This window comes from Sorghum bicolor, chromosome 1, assembly GCF_000003195.3.
Source record: "Sorghum bicolor cultivar BTx623 chromosome 1, Sorghum_bicolor_NCBIv3, whole genome shotgun sequence".
Lineage (NCBI taxonomy): Eukaryota > Viridiplantae > Streptophyta > Magnoliopsida > Poales > Poaceae > Sorghum > Sorghum bicolor.
Genome location: NC_012870.2, coordinates 21,897,888 through 21,919,881, shown reverse-complemented (window position 1 = coordinate 21,919,881; position 21,994 = coordinate 21,897,888). Strand labels below are relative to the sequence as shown.

Here is a 21,994-nt window from a genome sequence, read left to right as displayed (position 1 = left end):
TTTTTGCATATACACAATTTTTACTATATATATAAACACAATATATATTTAGAAAAGTCAAAATGACTTGTAATTTAGACCAGAAGGAATAATAGTTGGAACATATGTTGTCGGCGTTTTAACATAAAAGTGCATAGCGTGATGCATATTCGCATCACCACCGTCCATGTTGTTTGCTACCCAGCCAAATATTTCTAACGCCAACGAAACCTGACTATTGTTCTCGGTTGGGCACCAAATTTTGGTATTCTAACGCCAACGAGGCAACGACCACTGTGCTACTTCAAAGGTAAGGAAAATGGTGAAGCAGAAGATGCGGTGGCGGGGGAAGCGAGTAGGTGCTTCGACCTCATGGACGGCTCCACCCACTCGACTTGTTTGTTTGAGTTGCAGTTTTTGGCTTTTGGCTCAAAAGCCAGCTTAGCTTCTGGTTGTAGTTTTTTTTTATCTTAGCTTTTTTATAATAAAGTTTGAACTTCTCAACACAAACAAAATAGGAAAGCTACTCAAAACATGTTTTCCAGCCTTAATTCATTTCTTCAGAAAGCTAACTTTCCAGTTTTAAAAAACTAAACAGCTAGACTGTTTGTTTTCAACTCTGACTTTTGGCTGGATCAAACTAAAAAAAAAAGGGTCTAAGAACTGTATGCGGGTAGGAGAAAATGGAACCATAGCCTGTTCGTTGGTCGCCATGCATGGCTAAAAATAATGTTCGTTAATTTATTATGAGAGAAAAACACTACTGACTAGGAGAAAAAGTACGGCTTCAAGCGAACTTTGGATCGGGCAGGTGGCAGCTGCGACCTTTTCCAACTTTCTGTTCTTGATGTTTCAATAAGCTTTTCAGTTTCACTCAGCCAGAACAATATGCTGAAAGGAGAAAATGTGTACAAAACAAAGTATGCAGAACACAGAACTTCTGAATGAAGCAACACAAAGAAGCTCCTATATAGCACAATTATTTGTTGCATTCTAAGTACAATATATAAATCAGTCTATCTCATGATTTTGGATCTGCTCAAATTTATATGATATCAGTTCAAAGTTTTAGAGCTTTTCAATAGCTTTCCAAAAAGTTCAAGATCATCAAAAATCGGGGTTCAGAGCTAAAAGTTATACCCAAAATACAAAAGTTCAGAGCTAAAAGTTATGCCAATAAGCGTTAACAACCAAGTGATTTTTGATGACAACACACGTGTCATGTACGTATCATACTTAATATCTAGTATGGACATATTGTGTATACAAACATCATAACCCCATGCTACCATCTGGATTTTCTTGCCATGTTACGCTTCATAATTCATTGCACTCAAACTTATTTAAACATGTTAAACCAAGGATGTATGTAGCCACACAAGCTAACTCGGCTACATGGAAGATTGAGTAAAATGTATGGATAGTCTATTAGTTTGTGAGGATGTGTCGATTTGGTCTATCATGTTTAAGTACATTTTTAGGTCTAAAATCTTGGTAAGTGGTGCATAAATAGTCTATACCTCTTCGTTTATGTTTATATTTGTAGAAAATCATCTATATTTATTTTTCTTTCACAAACTTACTCTTCTCTGCTCTCAGCTGCAAACGCCACCTCTCTAGACGCAGAGGCCACCGCAACTGCGACGCCACTATTCTGCTCCGCTCTGGGTGCTACCCTCTCCACTATCAGATGTCGAACTAATTGCTCCCAATCGCAAACGCCACCGCGACAGCGATGCACTACTCCACTCCTCGGTGTTGGATTGCACCGTGGTGATCTCTAGGTCATAGATGTTGAACTCGAGGAGGTTGGTAATGGGCGTGATGAGGCCGGTCTTGCCAGTGTCGATGGGTCGTGGAGTAGGTACTCGTGCTTCTAGGTACGACCGGTGCACATAGTGCTCCTTCTGCTGCACGAAGCGGAGCAAGTCCATGCGAATGCCATCGCGGAGCGCCGAGTCGATGCCGAGCATGTCAAACATGGCATGGGGTTGTGGTGTAGCTATAGCGTAGGCCGCAACAACTTTGTTCTCTAGGGCTCATGTCCATGACCGACGACGCACTATGCTCCAACATCACCATGTTGGGCCCGTTCTAATCATACTCCCAATGTTCGAGCACCTCTAGTTCCTAGCCGTCGTGCTACTCCATCGCGTCGCCCGCGGAGCCATGAAAGTGAAGCCCTACATGTCGGACTTCAAACTGACGCTAGAGCACTTCTACATGCTTGCAGGTAGGAGCAACGTGCTGGATGAGCTAGAGCACAACCTCGGCCTCAGCGCCTAGCACAAGAAAGGGTAAGTTTGTGTTCTATAAATATAATAAGCCTGTTCACTTGAGCTTATCTGATGAATCTGTCAGGCATTCAGCGATGTACAGTGCTTTTAGTCATGGCTTTAGACAAACAAATAGGCTCAGAAGGATATAGACTACTTATACACCACTGATCAAGATTTTGGACCAAAAATACACTTTTAAACTTGATGGACCAAATCGACACACCCAATGGACTATCCATGCATTATACTCTAGATGATTTATCCAAGACTTGAGACAGCGCCCACTATTATCATGGCGATGCTCCACTAACACTTTTATATAGTCGGGACGATCAACTAACTTTAATAGATAAAGAGAGCTTTACTAGCAAATAAGAACCGAAATGAGTTTATCAAAATTCAAATAATTTCAAGCTAGGCACCGTGACATAGAGCATGCTTAAAAAAACAACAAAAATCCTAAGATTAGACCAGGTTTTTAGATTTTTAATTACATTATTTTATATATAAATATGTATTTTGGATTTTTTTTATTTTTTCTAATAAATATGTAGTTTTTTATAAAAGTATTTATAGTCCAATTTCCTTACTTTCAACTTAGTACGATTTATTCGCTCTGATGTGATGTTAGGTCAGTAAAATCACCATTAAAACCACTTAGGGTGTAAAATTGAACGGTTTTCAAGAGACAAAGAGGTCAAAACACTGATTTGTAAATTAGGAAGGAAAATTGGACTACACGATAACTAAAGGAGGTAAATTAGATCTTTTTCTAATCTATCTAAAAAGTAGAGCTTTTTCCAATCTTTTATAGGCTGAAATTGAAGTCGGTTCGATCTGCGTACCAATTTCTATTTTCTATTTAAACTTCTATAGGGGGCATTTCACATTAATTAATAACCCACTAGATTTATCCCCAGTTCCAACTATTGTGTGTAATCATTGTCAAAAAAAAAAAAGAAAAGAAAAAACTAACCGTATCAATATTTCCGTTTCAGCACCTTGCCTCCAAAACTTCAAATCCACCTAGCCTTATCCAAAACCCCACGCTTCACCATTCCGCTAAACCCCGGCCACGATGGCCACCCCCTCCACCTCCGCTCCGGCGCCGTCGCCGTCCTCCGCCTTCCCACTCACCACCACCGCACGCTTCCCCCGCTCCTGCGCCTGCGCCGTGCGAGCCTCCGCGCTCGCCGAGCGGCGCCGCACGCGGCGGCGCCGGGCGCCCGAGGGTGGGGGCGCCGGTGGGGACCGCTCGGCGGCCGCCGGGGCGGTGGAGAAGGGCCTGCGCCTGGCCTTCCTCGAACAGCTCGCGGAGCGCGCGCGGGCCGCCGATGCCGCTGGCGTGGCCGACACCATCTACGACATGGTCGCCGCGGGGCTTTCGCCCGGGCCGCGCTCCTTCCACGGCCTCGTCGCCGCGCACGTCCTCGCTGGCAACGCTGAAGGCGCCGTAAGTTGTTCCTCCTCTCAAGTTTGCTTCCACTGGACTGCCGCACGCGTAGGGAAGTCCCCATGAGGTGTTTGATTAAACACGCATACCCATTTCGGGTGCCTGATTGCCTGTGCTAGGTAGTAAAGTCGGCATTGGTGAGTGCCCGGGGATTGTTGGCTTGGCTGGTGTTATTTTACTGGAATTGTCATCCTACGAGCTTTTGATTTAGTTAGTCAAAATGTTCAGAGTAGATACCTCATACCTGAGTGTAATATTTCTGTGTCGTCCTTGGGCATTTCAGAGTTGCAATGTTGCTAGCCCTGTCTTCTGCAGCCTGGAGAGCGGTAGAGCGTAACTGTTGTACATCAGAGCAGTAATTTGTTGTTTGGTCCTGGGTCTGATGTATCATGAATTATATGATGCAGTATGGTCATGCATGCAAGTATTTGTTATGTTTTGTAGTCTCACCTTACTAGATATAACAAGGCTAGTTAGTGGTGATACAATCCAAGCCTTTAGTCTGAACATGGGTGTTTTTTCAATTCTGGAAATCAGTGAGGCAGAGATATGGAAGATCTAGCCCTGCATTTTTCTTTTTGTCATTTTTTTCTTACTGCATCCTCTGATTCTTGTTCACTTAGAAAATTTTTGTCTCTAACCTATCTATGGCGGCTTCATATTAAAAAGAAGGGAAAATCAAACAAATATACATAAGTTGATTCCTTAACCGTAAGTTTATTTTAAGCTGGAGCTACAGTTACGTGCTGTAGTTGTAGTTTTAAAAAGTAAGTATGGATGTATCTATTGTAAAAATCAAACTCAATGCATTGGTCTAACAACAATTTAAATTTCTGAATGCATTTCTGAATGCAGATGCAATCTCTTAGAAGGGAACTCAGTTCTGGTGTGCGCCCTCTACATGAGACTTTTGTGGCTCTGGTCCGTGTTTTTGCCAAGAAGGGTCTTTCTACCAGGGGCATGGAGATCCTTGCTGCCATGGAGAGATATAAGTATGATATTCGCAAGGCTTGGCTAATTCTTGTAGGTATGAAACCTGATTTGTGTTGCATATTTGCTATATTGGAAATATGATAGTAGTCTTTGTTTGAAACAGAGGAACTAGTCAAGAATCATTATTTGGAGGATGCCAATACAGTATTTCTGAAAGGGGCAAAAGGCGGCCTACGAGGAACTGATGAAATTTATGATCTTCTGATTGAAGAAGATTGCAAAGCTGGAGATCACTCCAATGCTTTGACAGTTGCATACCAAATGGAAGCTTCTGGAAGAATGGCAACCACATTCCATTTTAATTGCCTTCTCAGCGTGCAGGTTAGCCTGCAATTTTTTTTCTTGAATACGCAGGAGAGCTGTGTATCATTGCATTAAGAAGAAGAAAACTGCAACACACGCCACACCCACACACAAATCACTCTTAGTTGTATTCGTGCCCATTACATTGAAAACATGACCAAACCCGAACACTTACAAGCCAACTACCTGGCAACTACCTTCCAGATGTGCTAATCCCTTAGCCTGCAAATTTTATTTGTGCATCCGTGGATAATTGCGCTTTAAGGCTTTAATACTTCTTTATTACTGCCTTTGTTTGTTTCACTGACCACTTGATCTAGTAGAGGACTCCACAGGAGGCAATTTTATTTATGTCAATACCTAGAACAAAGAAATAAACCCTATTTCAAGAATTCAATTATATAATGAGAAGATTATGTTGGTCATGGAAAGCACATCTTGGAGCTGATACATCATATGAATGTCTGCTAATTGCTGATGCTTTGATCGTTCTCTAAATTCTACTATAGGTGGCTGTCAGTTTATGTACTTCTTCTGATCCCAAATATATGTTCATTTAGGACTGTTCAAAGTCAAACTTTATAGCTTTGACCATCAATTTCTAAAAGAAACATATAGATTGACAACTTGATGTTACTTTATTCAACATTATTTTCATAAACCTTCTATCATAAAATGATTCTACAGATATTGCTAGTCAAAGTAACGTATTGGAAACTTTCCTAATGTCCTAACAGATTTATATTTGGCTAGGAGTGAGAGTGAACTGCTAGGCAGTGTGTGGTATCTCCATTATCATCACTTTTACATCATGTATATTCTGTTCTGGACTTATTAACTATTTGCATTTTACATTATTGGAGCAGAAATTTTTGCATTCATGTGTCTCGCTTCATCACATGGTGGTTGTAGCATGATATGCAGCTTTTAAATTTTCTTATAGACGCAATACATTATCGAGATGGCAAATTTAACTAAGTGAAACCCTGTAATGACGCTGGACCTAAATCCTGCTGGTATCAGCTTATTAAGCAACCTTTGAACACTGGATTAGCAAAGTTTGAAACTAGGAACACTTTAGATAAGATATGTTAAGCTGCAGAACCTTATGAGCATGGTCTGTTGAATTAGCATTAAGGTTCAGTTTTTGGATGTACATAATAACAATATCATAAATTCATAATTCTCGTTTTAAATAAAAGCCCATTTTGTCAGGCCACTTGTGGAATTCCTGAAGTTGCTTTTGCAACATTTGAAAACATGGAATATGGAGGTGAAGGTATGGCCATCATTTAAATCAATTTTATGCTATGGTCTTCTGTCATTTTCCTATTAAGATGTGCTAGTTTGTTATTAGATAATGATTCCACATACATATATTAAGACTTGGGACTGTGGCAGCCACCATCCTTTTTTGTGCTGATGCGATTTTACTACCCGGTGTTGCATGTGTGAAACCAAGTTGTGTTCATGTGGGTGTGGTACTAGTAGTTTCATTGGATAGATATTCTGTTTTGCTTTGAGCATGTTTTGTGTAAAACTAGCTGGTGTCAGAAGCTCTTTCGTAATGAGGCTATTGAATGCTGCCACCTTCATATTTTGCTAACATAGTGAAATGAATGCAGCACATGTTCTTTTAGGGTTTTTGACCTTATTGCAAAATATCCCCAACAGGGAAAATAGTCATTCTTTCTTGGGGTTTGCCTGTTTGAGTGTAGCCATTTTGTACTCTGTTTTTCCTAATGGCATTGCCCTTTGCTATCAAGTTTGATGTATCTCCGGAGCGCTGAAACAGTACTTCATGCTTCTCTTACTAGAAACTAGAAAGAAAAGTATCTGGCTGACTTATGTGCTGTTATTCGTTGTTGGTACTTTGCTAAATGGATACTGATTTTTCCCATCCCTTTCCAGATTACATGAAACCTGATACTGAGTCTTATAATTGGGTTATACAAGCATTTACTAGAGCAACGTCCTATGACAGGTATACTTAATATTTACTTCCATATATAACTACATATAGCTCTGCCATATTTGTTTGCTTTATTCTGTTCTTCCTTTTTACCTAGCTCTCTAGTCAACACAATCATGTATTCATGTCTATTTGTTATAATCAAATCTGCTCTCTTGGGCCCAATTAGTGTGTAAAAGAAACATATAGATAATTATAGCCCACGATTCATTCAGGGAAAATTCTACAATATGTAATGTTACTTCTTGTTTCCCTTCTATAACATAAGACAGTAAGCCCTGCCCTACCAAAATAGACTTATTATATGATCTTTTCAGGAGTGACTTTCTCATATGACTGTTCTTTCAGAATCAAATCTGACACCAGAGCAAAGAAGCCATTTTTTTTTTAAAAAAAACTTCTCTTTACCAGCTTGTGTTTCAACAGATAACTTCATATCTGCTTGTTACATTTGACTCTGTATTTGAACTCAAATGTAGTTAGTGATTACAACTTACAAGCATTACTCTTTTCATGTTCTATGATGTGTTTGGTATTCAGGGCAGCGGATGTGGCAGAATTACTCGGGATGATGGTGGAAGATCACAAACGTATTCAGCCTAATGCAAGAACTTATGCGTAAGAACCTTACCTATTGGCATATGCCAGTGTTTACCATTCGAGTCCCATGTGGAAGCAAGTACTCCTGCCATACCCAGATTAGTTGATGTCCTAGGCTCAAGGCCTATTCTCGCAAAAGCTGTTGTCGCTCGCCTGTCTGCTATCTTTAGGACGCAATTGCCCTTGCCCTTGACCGTTTGTTGCACTCGCCAACTCCTCGCTTCGCTCGCAATTAATCACGTTGCCTTGGTTGGCTTTGTCGCCACCCAGTCAGCGCTCGCGTCGAAGCAGTCCAAGCGTTGGACCTTTGGAATCCCTGAACAAGCGCGCACACGATTGAACAAGATGGGCGCCAGTGAAACCAAACAAAAAAACGGACGAAACGCGAGCGCCTGCACACGCCATTGGCAAAAATCCATGAGCACATGCGCCAAACGCGCGCCACCGTAAAAAAAAAACAGCCCAAAAATGAGGGCCAGCGGCTCAGCGCACGCCACACCCATGACTAGCCGAAACGCGAGCGACCAGGCGAAACGTGAGCGCCGGCTGTGCAGGCAAACATTGCCATGCAAAATCAAAACTCCCGCAAAAATATGTGGCCACCCTAACGCTCGCTGTACTAACCGTCTGAACCGAGTAGTTTTCTCGTATAGAATGCACCCAATACCCTATTTAATTGGGGCAGACAAGAAAAAATACCCCCTAATTAATGACTCCTTGGTAAGCACAATCATGTCCTAAACATCAACTAATCTAGGTATGGAGGGAGTATACCACGTGCTGCAGCAATAAATGTCTTATGGATGTCAACTGTCACATACTATTCTGTGCCAGCTCTGGTTTTTCTTGTAACTACTGTTTTTCTTTCGAAAGCAATGAACTGATGATCAGGTATTGTTTTCAGGTTGTTAGTGGAATGCTTTACAAAGTACTGTATGGTTAATGAATCAATCAGGCATTTTCGTGCCTTACAAAGAATCCCTGGAGGAACAAAAGTCCTTTACAATGAAGGAAATTGTGGTGATCCACTTTCTCTCTATCTACGATCGTTGTGCCTTGATGGTGAGTTTTCACTCTTCTATACATCAGATAAGAGTGGCAAAGTTACTGATTGTGTTGACTGTTGAGTTATTTGATTATGAGTTATGGCCTGTTTGGTAGAGCTTCTAGAGTGATTCCAATGGGAGCCCTGCCAAATGGCAGTTGTAGAGTGATTTTTTTGGGGTGGTCCCCTGAAATGAACTAAGATGATGGGAGCTGAAAAAAAACAGCTGCTTATTCTCTTCCTCCATGGAGTTTATCCTAGACAATCACTTTTTTGACCACAGTATCACTATCCACAGTATCACTTCCAGGGGGAAGTCTACTAAAGAGACCTTTAGCCTGATACAAGGACCTAGCATTGTTTTATCAATAAAGGAGAGGAAACTTTTTTTTCTTATATTCTTCAACCTAAGGAATTGTTATCATGACATTTCAAAGGTTCCGTTTTATGGAGAAATATGATATAAATCAGCTTTCTATTGAACCTGTAATTTACTAGAATTAATCCCTTTTTTAAATAGTAAAAGCACCCCCTATGAAATAGCTCTAGTAATTAGAAAATGTCCAAATTACTCTCCCAAGTTTGGCCTATGTCCAGATAACCCCTAAACTAACATTTGGTTCAATATACTCCCTCAAACTATTTCGGTTGGTCCAATTTACACTGTAAAGAGATTTTTGTTTTTTTTGTTTCTCTATGTACAAATTGTGTTTTAGTTTCAGATTTTGTGAGGTGACAGAGGGCATCATATTTTGTGTTAGAAAAATATATTATAAATTTTCCATCATTATGTTTCGTATGATGTTGTATCTCTAGTATCATTTTATTATTAAATTTCTTAAGCTATCAAAATAGTGGCAAAAAATTAAGATATATTTTTATAACATAACTTATGATGTCCTCTATCACATCACAAAATTTGATATTAAAACTCAACTTATACATGGAGAAACAAAAATAACAAATTGTGTTAAGGGATAAACTAGACCAACTGAAATAGTTGGAGGGAGTAAATTGAACCAAATGTTACTTTTAGGGGGTTATCTAGACATAAGCCAAACTTAGGGGGAGTAATTTGGACCTTTTCCTTTTGATTACTCCGTTTGGATTTGTTTCCCTTCGTGAAGTTCTTTAGCACTTTCCTGAGCAGGTAACTTAATTTTTATAACCAGGAAGGCCTGTTGAGTTGCTTGAGGCGTTAGAAGCAATGGCTAATGATAACCAAAGTATCACACCTCGAGCGATGATCTTAAACAGAAAATATCGCACATTGGTGAGCTCCTGGATAGAACCATTACAAGAAGAAGCTGATGTTGGTTTTGAAATTGATTATGTGGCCAGGTATGAGTCCGTGAAGTTTAAGGTTGTTAAGGTTGTTACCTCAAGCATATCAGCTTTGGTTGCTCACATGACATGTTTTTTGTTCCTTCTAATGATGAAATGACACAAATATACTTTTAACGTTTGGTGAGGCATAGGGCAAAACTTGCCTCCTCATCCTGTAACATGTGATACTTATGCACGATGTTTCCTTTGGGCTAGTATAAAGGGAGAACAAACATGGAGAGAGAAGTGCACAGTTACATAACATATGCATGTGCAGAGTCTTCTTCATGTTAGTTACTCTGTTGGTACCACCTTCTTGCTTTCCCTGTAGTTCATCGTGTTGTCTTCCATGTCTCTGGTACTTCTAACAAGAGTTATCTCAGGCGTAAATGTTGATTCAGGGTCAGGGTACCAATTGAGTAAGAACACAATCTGATTGAATTACATTTCTAAGATTAGTTTTTGCTGTCCTTTCTCTCTCTCTCAAACTACGCAGGAGAACCGTGTGCCATTTCAATAAGGTAGATAAAAAAAGTAGTACACGAGTCTGGCAACAACAGCCGCGCCAGGACTAAAAAACAGATGACGAGAGCCTCTTGGGAGCTTAAACTCCAACAACGACCTGGCCAGGAGATCACGGAGCTTAGAGGCCCCCGCCATGCACCACAAACCACATTCCATGTTAACAACCCTAATTACATCCTGCACATTGGCCTCAACTTCTCAAATACACATGCATTCCGGTGTTTCCAGATCTCCCAAGCCACCAGGATTATCAGAGAATTGAGACCCTTCCGCAAGTGTTTTGTACAACTGAGCTTGCTTTCTTCCACTACCCAGAGAAACAGGACTGCGCCTCCTGGTGCCAAGTTAAATAGGCTTAGGTACTGAAGAATCATGACCCAGACTTGGCGAGTGAAAACACATCCAACCAGCTGTTAGAATTAGGGTTTCATTGATTGGGCTAACCCTAACCAGGGTGGCCATATAATTAGGGATACATGGGCCTCATGGACCTAGCCTCATGGGCCTCATACTCATATACTCTAACATCCCCCCGCAGTCTGAACTACCATCGCAACGAAGTTTACAGACTGGACACGAAAGAAAAGAAGTACAACACACAAGCCCTCCCCACAGACACAACTAGCCACTGGTGATGTTGAGGCTGATGCGGAACTCGGTGAAGGTCGAGGACGGGAGACCCTTGGTGAAGATGTCGGCGAACTGGGAGGTGGTCGGGACGTGAAGGACCCGAACATCGCTGACAGCGACCCGGTCCCGGACGAAGTGTAGGTCGATCTCCACGTGCTTGGTCCTCTGGTGCTGGACCGGGTTGGTGGAGAGGTACACCGCACTGACGTTGTCGCAGTAGACCAGTGCGCTCCGGGAGAGAGGGCTGTGGAGCTCGGCGAGGAGCTGCCGGAGCCAGGAAGCCTCAACCACGCCGTTGGCGACAGCGCGGTATTTCGCCTCGGCACTGGAGCGGGAGACGACTGGCTGGCGCTTGGACGACAAGAAACCAGGTTGCCACCTAAGAAGACGGCGTAGCCGGAGGTGGAGCGGCGGGTGTCCGGACACCCGGCCCAGTCGGCGTCAGTGTAGACGACGAGCTCGGTGGAGGGCGACCGTCGGTGAAGGAGACCGAAGTCGACGGTGCCGCGGATGTAGCGTAGGATCCGCTTGAGAGCGGTGAGGTGTGGCTCCCGGGGATCATGCATATGAAGACAGATCTGCTGAAGACTGAGCTGCCGGAGCCAGGAAGCCTCAACCACGCCGTTGGCGACAGCGCGGTATTTCGCCTCGGCACTGGAGCGGGAGACGACTGGCTGGCGCTTGGACGACAAGAAACCAGGTTGCCACCTAAGAAGACGGCGTAGCCGGAGGTGGAGCGGCGGGTGTCCGGACACCCGGCCCAGTCGGCGTCAGTGTAGACGACGAGCTCGGTGGAGGGCGACCGTCGGTGAAGGAGACCGAAGTCGACGGTGCCGCGGATGTAGCGTAGGATCCGCTTGAGAGCGGTGAGGTGTGGCTCCCGGGGATCATGCATATGAAGACAGATCTGCTGAACTGCATAGGTGATATCCGGCCGGGTGAAGGTGAGGTACTGAAGTGCCCCGGCAAGACTCCGATATGCAGTAGGATCTGTCACAGGTGTACCCTCAGCCTCCGAGATCTTGCCCTGTGTGTCAACTGGAGTGGAGCAGGGCTTGCAGTCAGTCATCCCAGCTCTCTCCAGGATATCAAGAGTGTACTGTCGCTGGTGAAGGAGTAATCCAGCAGGGTGAGGCTCAACAGTGACCTCGAGGAAGTGATGTAGTGCACCCAGATCCTTCATAGCAAATTTCTGCTGAAGAGAGGCGATGATCCGCCGAAGGAGTGACTCAGTGGAGGCTGTGAGGACAATGTCATCAACATAGAGCAGCAGATATGCAGTCTCAGCCCCATGGTGAAAGATGAACGGAGATGTATCTGACTTGGCCTCCACAAACCCCAGAGTCAGTAGAAAAGCAGCAAACCGATGGTTCCACGCTCGGGGGGCCTGCTTGAGGCCGTAGAGAGACTTGTTGAGTCGACACACCATGTCGGGACGAGAAGAGTCAACAAACCCCGCCGGCTGACTGCAGTAGACTGTCTCAGTAAGAACGGCATGGAGGAAGACATTCTTTACGTCGAGCTGATGCACGGGCCACCCGCGAGTGAGAGCAAGCGAGAGCACCGTGCTGACGGTGGCCGGCTTCACCACCGGGCTGAAGGTCTCGTCGTAGTCGACACTGGGCCGCTGAGTGAAGCCCCGGAGAACCCAGCGAGCCTTGTACCGCTCAAGGGTGCCGTCAGCCCGGCACTTGTGGGTCCAGATCCACTTGCTGGTGACGATGTTGGAGCCCGGGGGACGAGGGACCAGATCCCAAGTCTGGTTGGCGAGGAGGGCCGCGTACTCCTCTTTCATCGCTCGGCGCCAGTGAGGGTCCAGTAAGGCCTCGCGGACGGAAGAGGGTACTAGGGAGACCTGCGAGTCCCCGGGCATCGCCGCAAGAGCTCGGGGCTGCAGGGTCCCAGCCGCGTGTCGCGTCACCATAGGGTGAACATGACGCGGGTGTCGGTGAAGGAGCGGAGGGTGGTACACCGGCGTCGCGACCCGGGAAGCTGGGTGCCTCGGCGGCGGGGTCGGTGTCGCTGGCGGGGAAGATGTCACCGGTGGCGCAGGTGAACCCGGCGAAGAGGGGGCCACCGGCGCCGCCGGAGGCAGCGGCGCCAGCCGGGCACGTCGCTGGTAGACGCGCACCGGCTGGGTGCCGGTGGGGCCGGAGTCGGAGACGCCGACCCAGGACCCACGCCGGGAGCACGTCGCTGGTAGACACGCACCGGCTGGGCGAAGCGTGCCGGTGGGGCCGGTGTCGGAGTTGCCGACCCGAGACCCACGTCAGGCGCAGGGGCCGGGCCAGAAGGTGACCCCTCAGGACCCGGGCAGGGTAGAGGCCCCGAGGTGGCACGGGCGACAGGCGACGTAGCAGTACCTGCAGGAAACACCGGCAAAGGTGGCTCAACCACCGGGTCAGTATGAAACACAGAGGAGAGGTCAAGCGCCGAGGTGGAAGCAGAAGTGGTAGTGGTGGAAAAGGGAAAGATCGACTCATCGAACACCACATGGCGAGATATGAGGACTCAACGCGAGGTAAGGTCGTAGCATCGATACCCCTTGTGATCCGGGGAGTACCTAAGGAAGATACAGAGAGTCGAACGGGGTGCCAGCTTGTGAGGAGCGGTGGCAGTGGTGTTTGGGTAACACGCACACCCAAAGACTCGAAGGTGATCATAGCGAGGAGGGGTACCAAAGAGAGCGTGGTGTGGTGTGGGAGCTGGACAAGCAGTGGAAGGAAGGCGGTTAAGGAGGTAAGTGGAGGTGTGCAAGCTCTCGGCCCAGAAGCGAGCAGGAAGAGAGGCCTGAAGCAGGAGAGTGCGCACGGTGTCCTTGGTGGTGCGAATCATGCGCTCAGCCTTGCCGTTTTGAGAGGAGGTATACGGGCAAGACATGCGCAAATGGACACCGTGAGAGAGAAAGAAGGCGCGGGAGGTGGAGTTGTCGAACTCCCGACCATTGTCACACTGGACAGCCTTGACAGTGAGGCCGAACTGTGTGGACACCCAAGCGAAAAAGTGGACAAGCGCGGGGAAAGCATCAGACTTTGCACGTAAAGGAAAAGTCCAGGAATAATGTGAATAATCATCCACCACCACAAGATAGTACTTGTATCCAGAAATACTGATGACAGGAGAGGTCCATAAGTCACAATGTACAAGGTCAAAAATGTGGGCCGCATGAGAAGAAGAACTATGAAAAGGAAGACGAACATGACGGCCCAGTTGGCATGCATGACACAAATGCTCATCGTGAGCCCGAGTACATTGAATATCGGAACTATGACTAAGCTGCATCAAAGCATCATGTCCAGGATGGTCGAGACGCCGGTGCCAAGTAGTGGAGGTAGTGGTGGCGAAGGCAGCTGACAAAACCAGCGAAAGAGGCGAGGCAGATGCCAGAAAGCGAAGAGTGTAAAGGGGCCCCGTGTTGTCACATCGGAGCAGAGGACGCCGGGAAGCCAAATCCTTCACAGTAAGACCAGAAGAGTCAAACTCAACAGAACAAGAATTGTCAGCTGTAAAACGACGAATAGAAAGAAGATTGTGAACCATAGAAGGAGCAACAAGAACATCAGGAAGATGAAAGGAACCATGGGAGCCGGCGGCACCCACAGAGGTGACAGGCAGACAAGACCCATTTGCGACCATAATGGACGAAGGGAGAGAGGGAGATGGAGAGTGAACAGAAGAAAGTATACCGGGGTTAGGAGTGGTGTGGTAAGTAGCCCCAGAGTCGGCGACCCACTCCGGCCCAACTGGAGGAGTCAGGGCCATGGTGCTGAAGGAGTGCGCCAAGGCCACCTGGTCCCAGCCGGCAGACCTGGGCAAGGTCGCCGGTGGAGTAGCCCACGAGGACGCGGGGAACGGGGCCGCCCACGGGGTCACTGAGGGGAACCCCGGGGGAGCACCCACGAGCATAGCCACCGGCGGGCGAGGCTCGCCACCGGAAGCCTGGAACGACCACATGGAGATGCGCCCTGACCATGGGTTGTTGTAGGATGGCCAGGGTGCACCCCGTGGAGGTGGCGGCGTCGTGGGGCCCCCACGACCTGCTCCACGTCCCCCACCACGGCGACGGCGGCCGCCATGGCCCCCCACCCCCGCTCGGCCCGGGGGGAAGAGGACCAAGAAGTGACGACTGTGGTGGTGTGGCGGGACGGGGCAGAGGAGTGGCAGCAAGAGCAGTCGAGGAGGACGAGGACCCCGGAGCGGAGGTGGACCCAGGCTGTAGACCCTGAGTAAGCTCCTCCATGACAAGGTCGTCACAGACCTGCAAGAAGGTGGGGAAGGGCCGCTGCCGGGTGATCCACGTCCGGAGGTAGGAGTAACGGTCACTGAACCCGCGGAGAACGTTGAGGACCAAGATGCGGTCCTCGACGGGCCAGCCGAGGTCGCCGAGAGAGTCCGCCATGCCCTTCATCTGGCGGCAGAACTCGCTGACGGAGAGGTCTCCCTGGACGAAGGTGCGGAAGCTCGCGTCGAGTCGCAGAGCCCGGGCTTCGGCGTTACCCAGGAACTGGCCCTCGAGTGCCAGCCAGGCCCCGCGAGCACTTGGGGTGTTGCGGACGAGGTCGTGTAGGTCCAGGGAGATCGTTCCTAGAATCCATGAGAGGACGACGCTATCAAGGCGTAGCCAAGAGGGGGTCGGGACCGCCCCCGTGGTGTCGAGGAGGACGTGGTCGTCGAGGGCGTAGCGGCGGAGGGTGAGGAGGACCAAGTCCCTCCAGCGAGCGTAGGAGAGCGACTCGGGCTCGAGGACGACCAGGACGAGGAGGCGTATGTTCTGGACGCCCCCTGCCTGTTAGTGGAGCTGCACCACGTGGAGGTCGGCCGGATCATGCCAGACGACCGGAGCCGATCCCGAGGACGTGGTCCCGATGTCAGGCGAGGCTGGAAGGCCGAGGAACTGCTCGGCGTCGGCAATTTGGCGGGCCAAGGCGTCAGCCTCGTCACGCTCGCGCTCCCAAGCGAGAGCGGCCTCACGCATGCGGGCCCGGCCCTCCGCAGCCGCAGCACGAGCAGTGGCGAGAGCGGCGATGAGGGTGGAGTCCGGACGATGCATCACGGGCGGCGGAGGCGGTGCAGGGAAGGGGGCCGCGCCCACAGTTGCACGTGGGCCGGGAGCAAGCCCCCTGGACAGGGCGCCCCCGGCTGTGAGGAGCGTCCTGGGCATGCCAAGGCCTACAGCAATGGCGGCAGCAGCTCCCCGGGCGTAGGCTGCTGCGGTCGCGTCGTCGTTCGTGCCCAGGTGGAGCACAGGGGCGTCCGCGACGTCCTCCGCGGGATCTGCCGCAGGCGCGCGCTCCCCTCGCGCCGCACGCGCTGCAGCCGCGCGGGCCTCTGCGTTCGCGCGCGCTGCAGCCGCCGCACGCGTTGCGGCGTCCGCAGCAGCCGCCGCACGCGTTGCGGCGTCCGCAGCAGCCGCCGGCTCCGCGCCCGTGACGGCCGCCAAGAGCAGAGGAGGGCGGTCCGCGGCCGGCAGGGGAGGTCGGGGCTGGCCACCCGCGGCGGCGGCGGCGGCTTGGGCCCAAGTCGGGTAGGGTAGCGCTGGGAACTGCTGGAAATAGGGAGGAGAAGGAGGCTCCCGGCCTGCCATGGCGGCGGCGGCGGCGCCCAGGCGGCTAGGAGGAGGAGGAGGAGGAGGAAAGCCTAGGCTGATACCATGTTAGAATTAGGGTTTCATTGATTGGGCTAACCTTAACTAGGGTGGCCATATAATTAGGGATACATGGGCCTCATGGGCCTAGCCTCATGGGCCTCATACTCATATACTCTAACACCAGCAAATGGTGAATCGACTCCTCGGCCTGATCACAGAAAGGACAAGCCTCCAGGTGGGGCAGGCCATGCTTTGCTAGGCAATCAGCTGTCCAGCACTGGTTGTGAAACACCAGCCATATGAAAAACTTGCAGCGTGGTGGTGCTCAGCTTTTCCAAATCCTTCGCCAGGAACCAAACTTAATTATATAAGCCAGACTGTGTAAACTTCCATCTAAACTGAGCTTGGGCTATTCAGCTATGACGTGACCATCCAACCACCGATCTTTCCAAAACAGAATGTTCTCGCCATTTCCCACAATGGCATCTAATGAACATTAAACAGAGCTTGGGCATTTTGAGGGACTTGAATTGGGAGTCCTGCCCATCTGATCCTTAAAGCCCAGCCAAGGAGTTCGAGGTTATGGATCCCAAGGCCCCCATATTCTAAGGGACGTTGCACCTTTTGCCAAGCTACCAGGCAGTTGCCCCCATTTGCCTGTTCATGTCCTTTCCAAAGGAAACCCCACCTTTTATCAATTGCTTTGAAGAACCATTTAGGAAAGTCCATGGCGATCAGGAGGTAAATTGGTGCAGCTGTCAGGACCACTCTAACGAAAACCAGCCTCCCAGCCTTGTTCAACTGAGAAGCCTTCCACCCTGGTAGATAGTCTGCCACCTTATCAAGCAACGGCAGTAATGCCTGACAATCTCGTACGGCTGTAAATAGTCAGAGATCTGAATATATGAACGCCATGTTTTGCTGTATAATTCCTTTTGTATTGCATACTTGAAATGGCTCTTCAGCTCATGCTGGCTTTACATTTGCAGATATATTGAAGAAGGAGGTCTTACAGGAGAGCGCAAACGTTGGGTGCCTCGCAGAGGAAAAACTCCTTTGGATCCAGATGAATTTGGATTTGCTTATTCAAATCCAATAGAAACATCCTTTAAACAGCGTTGCTTTGAGGAATTGAAGTTATATCATCGAAAACTCCTAATTACATTGAGAAATGAAGGCCCTGGTATTTTGGGTGATGTCTCTGAAGAAGATGTACGCAGAGTTATTGAAAGGCTAAAAAAATTAGTTGTAGGGCCAAAGAAAAATGTTGTTAAGCCCAAGGCAGCAAGCAAAATGGTAGTATCTGAACTGAAAACTGAGCTTGAAGCTCAAGGATTACCTACTGATGGAACTAGACAAGTGCTTTACCAGAGAGTTCAAAAGGCTAGGAGAATCAATCGTTCGCGTGGTATACCACTTTGGGTTCCTCCTATAGAAGATGAGGAAGAGGTATGCAATGCGACAATGTTTATTTTGATATTTTTCTAATGGCACACTATGCGATAGTGTTACTACCACTTGCAACATTTTCCTTTTCAAATTTGATGTATAGATTGTAAGCATGGCTCTCTTGATAGGTTGATCAAGGTTTAGATGAGCTGATCTCACGAATCAAGCCAGAAGATGGGAACACAGAGTTCTGGAAACGCCGTTTTCTGGGAGAAACTCGAAACTATCTTTGTGAAGAAGATAGTAAAGAAGACGATCAAGATTTGGATGATGAATTGGAAGATGATGATGACGACGACGAGGATGACGATGAATCTGTAAAAGAAGCAGAAGATGAGATAGATGATGAAGAGGTTGTTGAGCAAACAGAAAATCAAGTTGGTGATGAGACTAAAGATAAACCAGCAAAAGGACCCAACCATCATCTTCAAATGATAGGGGTACAGTTATTGAAGGATCTGGAGAAGACACCTGTTTCTTCAAAAAAATTAAAGCGGATGCCAGAGGTACGGAATTAATGCTTCGGCATGCGCAATTTTTCTTTATCTTGAGCATTCATCATGGGTATGGGAAATTATTGTTGTTTTTGCTTTTGATTTGAAACATGCATTCGTCTCAATGGTGCATTCCGTGTTAACAATTATTACTTAAATGGGTGATCTGGAATATGGACAGGATGCAAGTATATATCCTAAGTAATTTTAAATTCAAAATGGCTAATGAAGATAGGAGCATATACTCTTGGAACATGCAGGCTGTGATAACTCCTAAAAGTGGAATGCATTTGCCATTTTGTTTAAAATGTTTGGTTATGTTATGTTTATTTATTTATCGGTAGAGCTGAATTTTTCAGTACCTGTTATAGATTTTGAGGCATTTTTCTGTCTGACTCTGTAGATTGATGATGATGAAGACTGGTTTCCTGAAGATCCAATTGAAGCCTTTAAAGTTATGCGAGAGGAGAGGATGTTTGATGTATCAGACATGTATACTACTGCAGATGCCTGGGGTTGGACATGGGAAAGAGAAATAAAGAATAAAATGCCACGTAAGTGGTCACAAGAATGGGAGGTTGAGTTGGCTATCAAGATAATGCATAAGGTACTCTTAGCTCTATAACCACTGCAGGTTCTGTTGTATGGACTTAAGATTCTTCCATTCAATCACAAGTTAAATAAATACATTTTTCAATCACCTTCAAGTTGAATAAATATATCATTTTTGTCATTATTTTTCTATCATTGTGATGGTATTTTTGGGTTCCACCTAAACTATTTGTTGTTAGAACTTTCGATCACTGCTTCATCGAATTTCAGGTAATAGAACTGGGTGGTACTCCGACAATTGGTGATTGTGCCATTATATTGCGAGCTGCTATGAGAGCACCACTCCCATCTGCTTTTATACCAATATTGCAAACAACACACAGTCTGGGTTATAAGTTTGGAAGGTAAAATTTTGATTATTTTTCTTCTTATTATGTTCTCTATAATTTTGGGTTTTGCTAAGACAATGCTGTTGTCGAGTAGCATGGCTAATGCATTTTTTTCCTTTTCCTTTGTGCCTTATTCAGCCCACTGTATGACGAAGTAGTCCTACTGTGCCTTGATCTTGAAGAAATCGATGCAGCCATTGCAGTAGTTGCGGAAATGGAGACTTGTGGGTTTAAGGTGCCAGATGAAACCTTGGACAAGGTGCTTGCATCCAAACAGTCTGGAAACTCTGTCCTCCCACCACCAATAGAGGAGTAATCAATTTGGACCTGCGAGCCTTTTGCTGAGTGGCGCTAGAAATCACATGCAGTGCATACGTTTGAGCTTCTGGAAATTTGTCGGTGCTGTATGTCCAACGATAGAGGAGATACGAAGTTGTTAGTATAATACCTGGTGTGGTATTTGACTAGTCCGTTGAATATATATTTATATGAATGTTGAAGCAAGAGAAAAGCTCGAGAGTTTTTTTAACTTCTCCTTAGGATCTATTCCCTCCGTTCCAAGTTATAACTTATAAAGAAAAAGTTTATATAACCTCCTTAACTATACAGTGTAGTCTATTTTATTCCTGAACTATAAAACCAGATATTCTATCCTCTAAACTTTTCAAAACCGGTCAAATAATCCCCTCGAGCAGTTTTGGAAGATGGTTTTGTCTTTTTCTTTTTATTTATTTTTTACCAAATTTTTGGAAAATCATAATAAATCATAGAAAAATCATAAAATAAAAAAGCCAATTTTGTTGGACTTCCGATCAGTAGATCTACACAGTGAATATATAATATGGTATACTTTAGTGCAAAGTTATTGATGTAGCTTTAAATATATGTTTTTCTGTAATTAATTAGAATAATACATATATGCAGTTTCTATGATCTAATTGTGGTGAAATTTTTATGATGAGCTCATTATTGTATGCTTGAACTATGATAAAAATTTTATAGTCATTGGATCACGTATAACTTAGTTATACATAAAACATAGATTTAATAAATATAAAGCTAAATAAATCTATAACTAAGTTATACATGATTCAATGAGTGCGAACTTTTTACTATGCTTTAACTAGACATTTATTAGTTCATCAAAAAAATTTCACCATAATTAGACCATAGAAACTGCATATATGAATTATTCTAATTAATTACAGAAAAACATAGATCTAAAGCTATAGCAAAAACTTTGTACTAAAGTATACCATATTATAGGTTTACTATGTAGATCTACTCATGCGGAGTCCAACAAGATTAAATTTTCTATTTTATGATTTTTCTATGATTTATTATGATTTTTCAAAGATTCAACAGAAATAAATAAAAAAGATAAAGATAAAATCACCCTCCAAAACCGCTCAAGTGGGTTATTTGACCGGTTTTAAAAAGTTCATGGGGTAGAATATTTGGTTTATAGTTCAGGCGGTGAAGTAGTCCAACCTGAATAGTTTGGGGGTTATGTAGGTTTTTTTCTAAATTATAAGACAAATTAACTTTCTTGGAAAATCAAAACATCTCATATTTAACCAAATTTTATATAATAATAAAATAATTATATTTATTATACTAAATAAATATCATTAGATTCTTTATTAATTATGTACTTTTATAGTATGTCTATTTAATATTATAAATCTTTGTAGTTCTACTTGTTTGACTTATTTGTTGGTGAAAAGTTTCTTTGTTGCTCTAAATTATTATTTTGGTCTAATGTTTATCATTAAACTAAAAAAATTGGACATCTTACCTCCCTTAACTCTTTTATAAAGTGTTTAATTTTTAAGGTGGTTTTATTTTTTTGTTTTAAAAAATCATGAAAAATACCTTATAAGATTTGAAAACCACAAAAATGTCTTCGAACTTATAATTTTTTTAAAAAATCCTAAAGATACATTGGGACATACAAAACAAATAAATATCTAAAGCTCATGAAAATATATCTACAACAACTTACAAAATTAGATTTAGCTCTAGGAAATAGGAAAAATATCTAGAAAATTCATAAAATAATCTAATTGATATCTTAACACGTTTTGAAAACTTTTCACAATAAAAACACAAGATGTAGACATATAAGATAGAATTGATGTTCTAAATAGCAGGCTTGCGGAGGCCTTCTCAACCGCTATAGTACCAACTATAGCCCATTATTTAGTACAAAACGTGTTATAATGGTAATTGGTGTGAGCCACTATAGCCCGCTGTTGCACCAAATAGAATGTTTTGGAAATTTCCCACACTTTTCTGTATTTTGAAAGCTTATAGTAACATTTTTAGGAGGTCTTGTTTGGATTTTTTTTGTTTACCAAAAATCTCAAATATTTTTTGCAAAACTTTTACAAGCTTAGGGACATTTTCACGGTTTAT

The 21,994-nt window shown here is 45.2% G+C and overlaps 1 protein-coding gene across 2 annotated transcripts; it reads left to right on the top strand.

The window, feature by feature from the left end:
• On the top strand, positions 3,298-20,152 carry LOC8059268. 2 transcript variants are annotated; one of them, XM_002467080.2, is made up of 13 exons: positions 3,298-3,711; positions 4,567-4,738; positions 4,808-5,025; positions 6,223-6,286; positions 6,919-6,991; positions 7,520-7,597; positions 8,484-8,641; positions 9,797-9,965; positions 17,682-18,141; positions 18,270-18,647; positions 19,039-19,242; positions 19,458-19,591; positions 19,715-20,152. In XM_002467080.2, exons 1-13 carry the CDS (start codon positions 3,337-3,339, stop codon positions 19,890-19,892), a joined length of 2,661 nt encoding a protein of 886 aa, XP_002467125.2. In that variant the 5' UTR covers positions 3,298-3,336; the 3' UTR covers positions 19,893-20,152. The 2 variants fall into 2 exon arrangements, with proteins under 2 accessions (XP_002467125.2, XP_021306804.1); XM_021451129.1 differs by having other exon boundaries at positions 3,515-3,711; positions 4,567-4,703; positions 19,715-20,109.

Coding starts and splice junctions, on each gene's coding strand:
- LOC8059268 (XM_002467080.2), top strand. CDS start 3,337: ATGGCCACCCCCTCCACCTCCGCTCCGGCGCCGTCGCCGTCCTCCGCC. Junction 3,712..4,566: donor CTGGCAACGCTGAAGGCGCC/GTAAGTTGTTCC, acceptor TTCTGAATGCAG/ATGCAATCTCTTAGAAGGGA. Junction 19,243..19,457: donor CTATCAAGATAATGCATAAG/GTACTCTTAGCT, acceptor ATCGAATTTCAG/GTAATAGAACTGGGTGGTAC.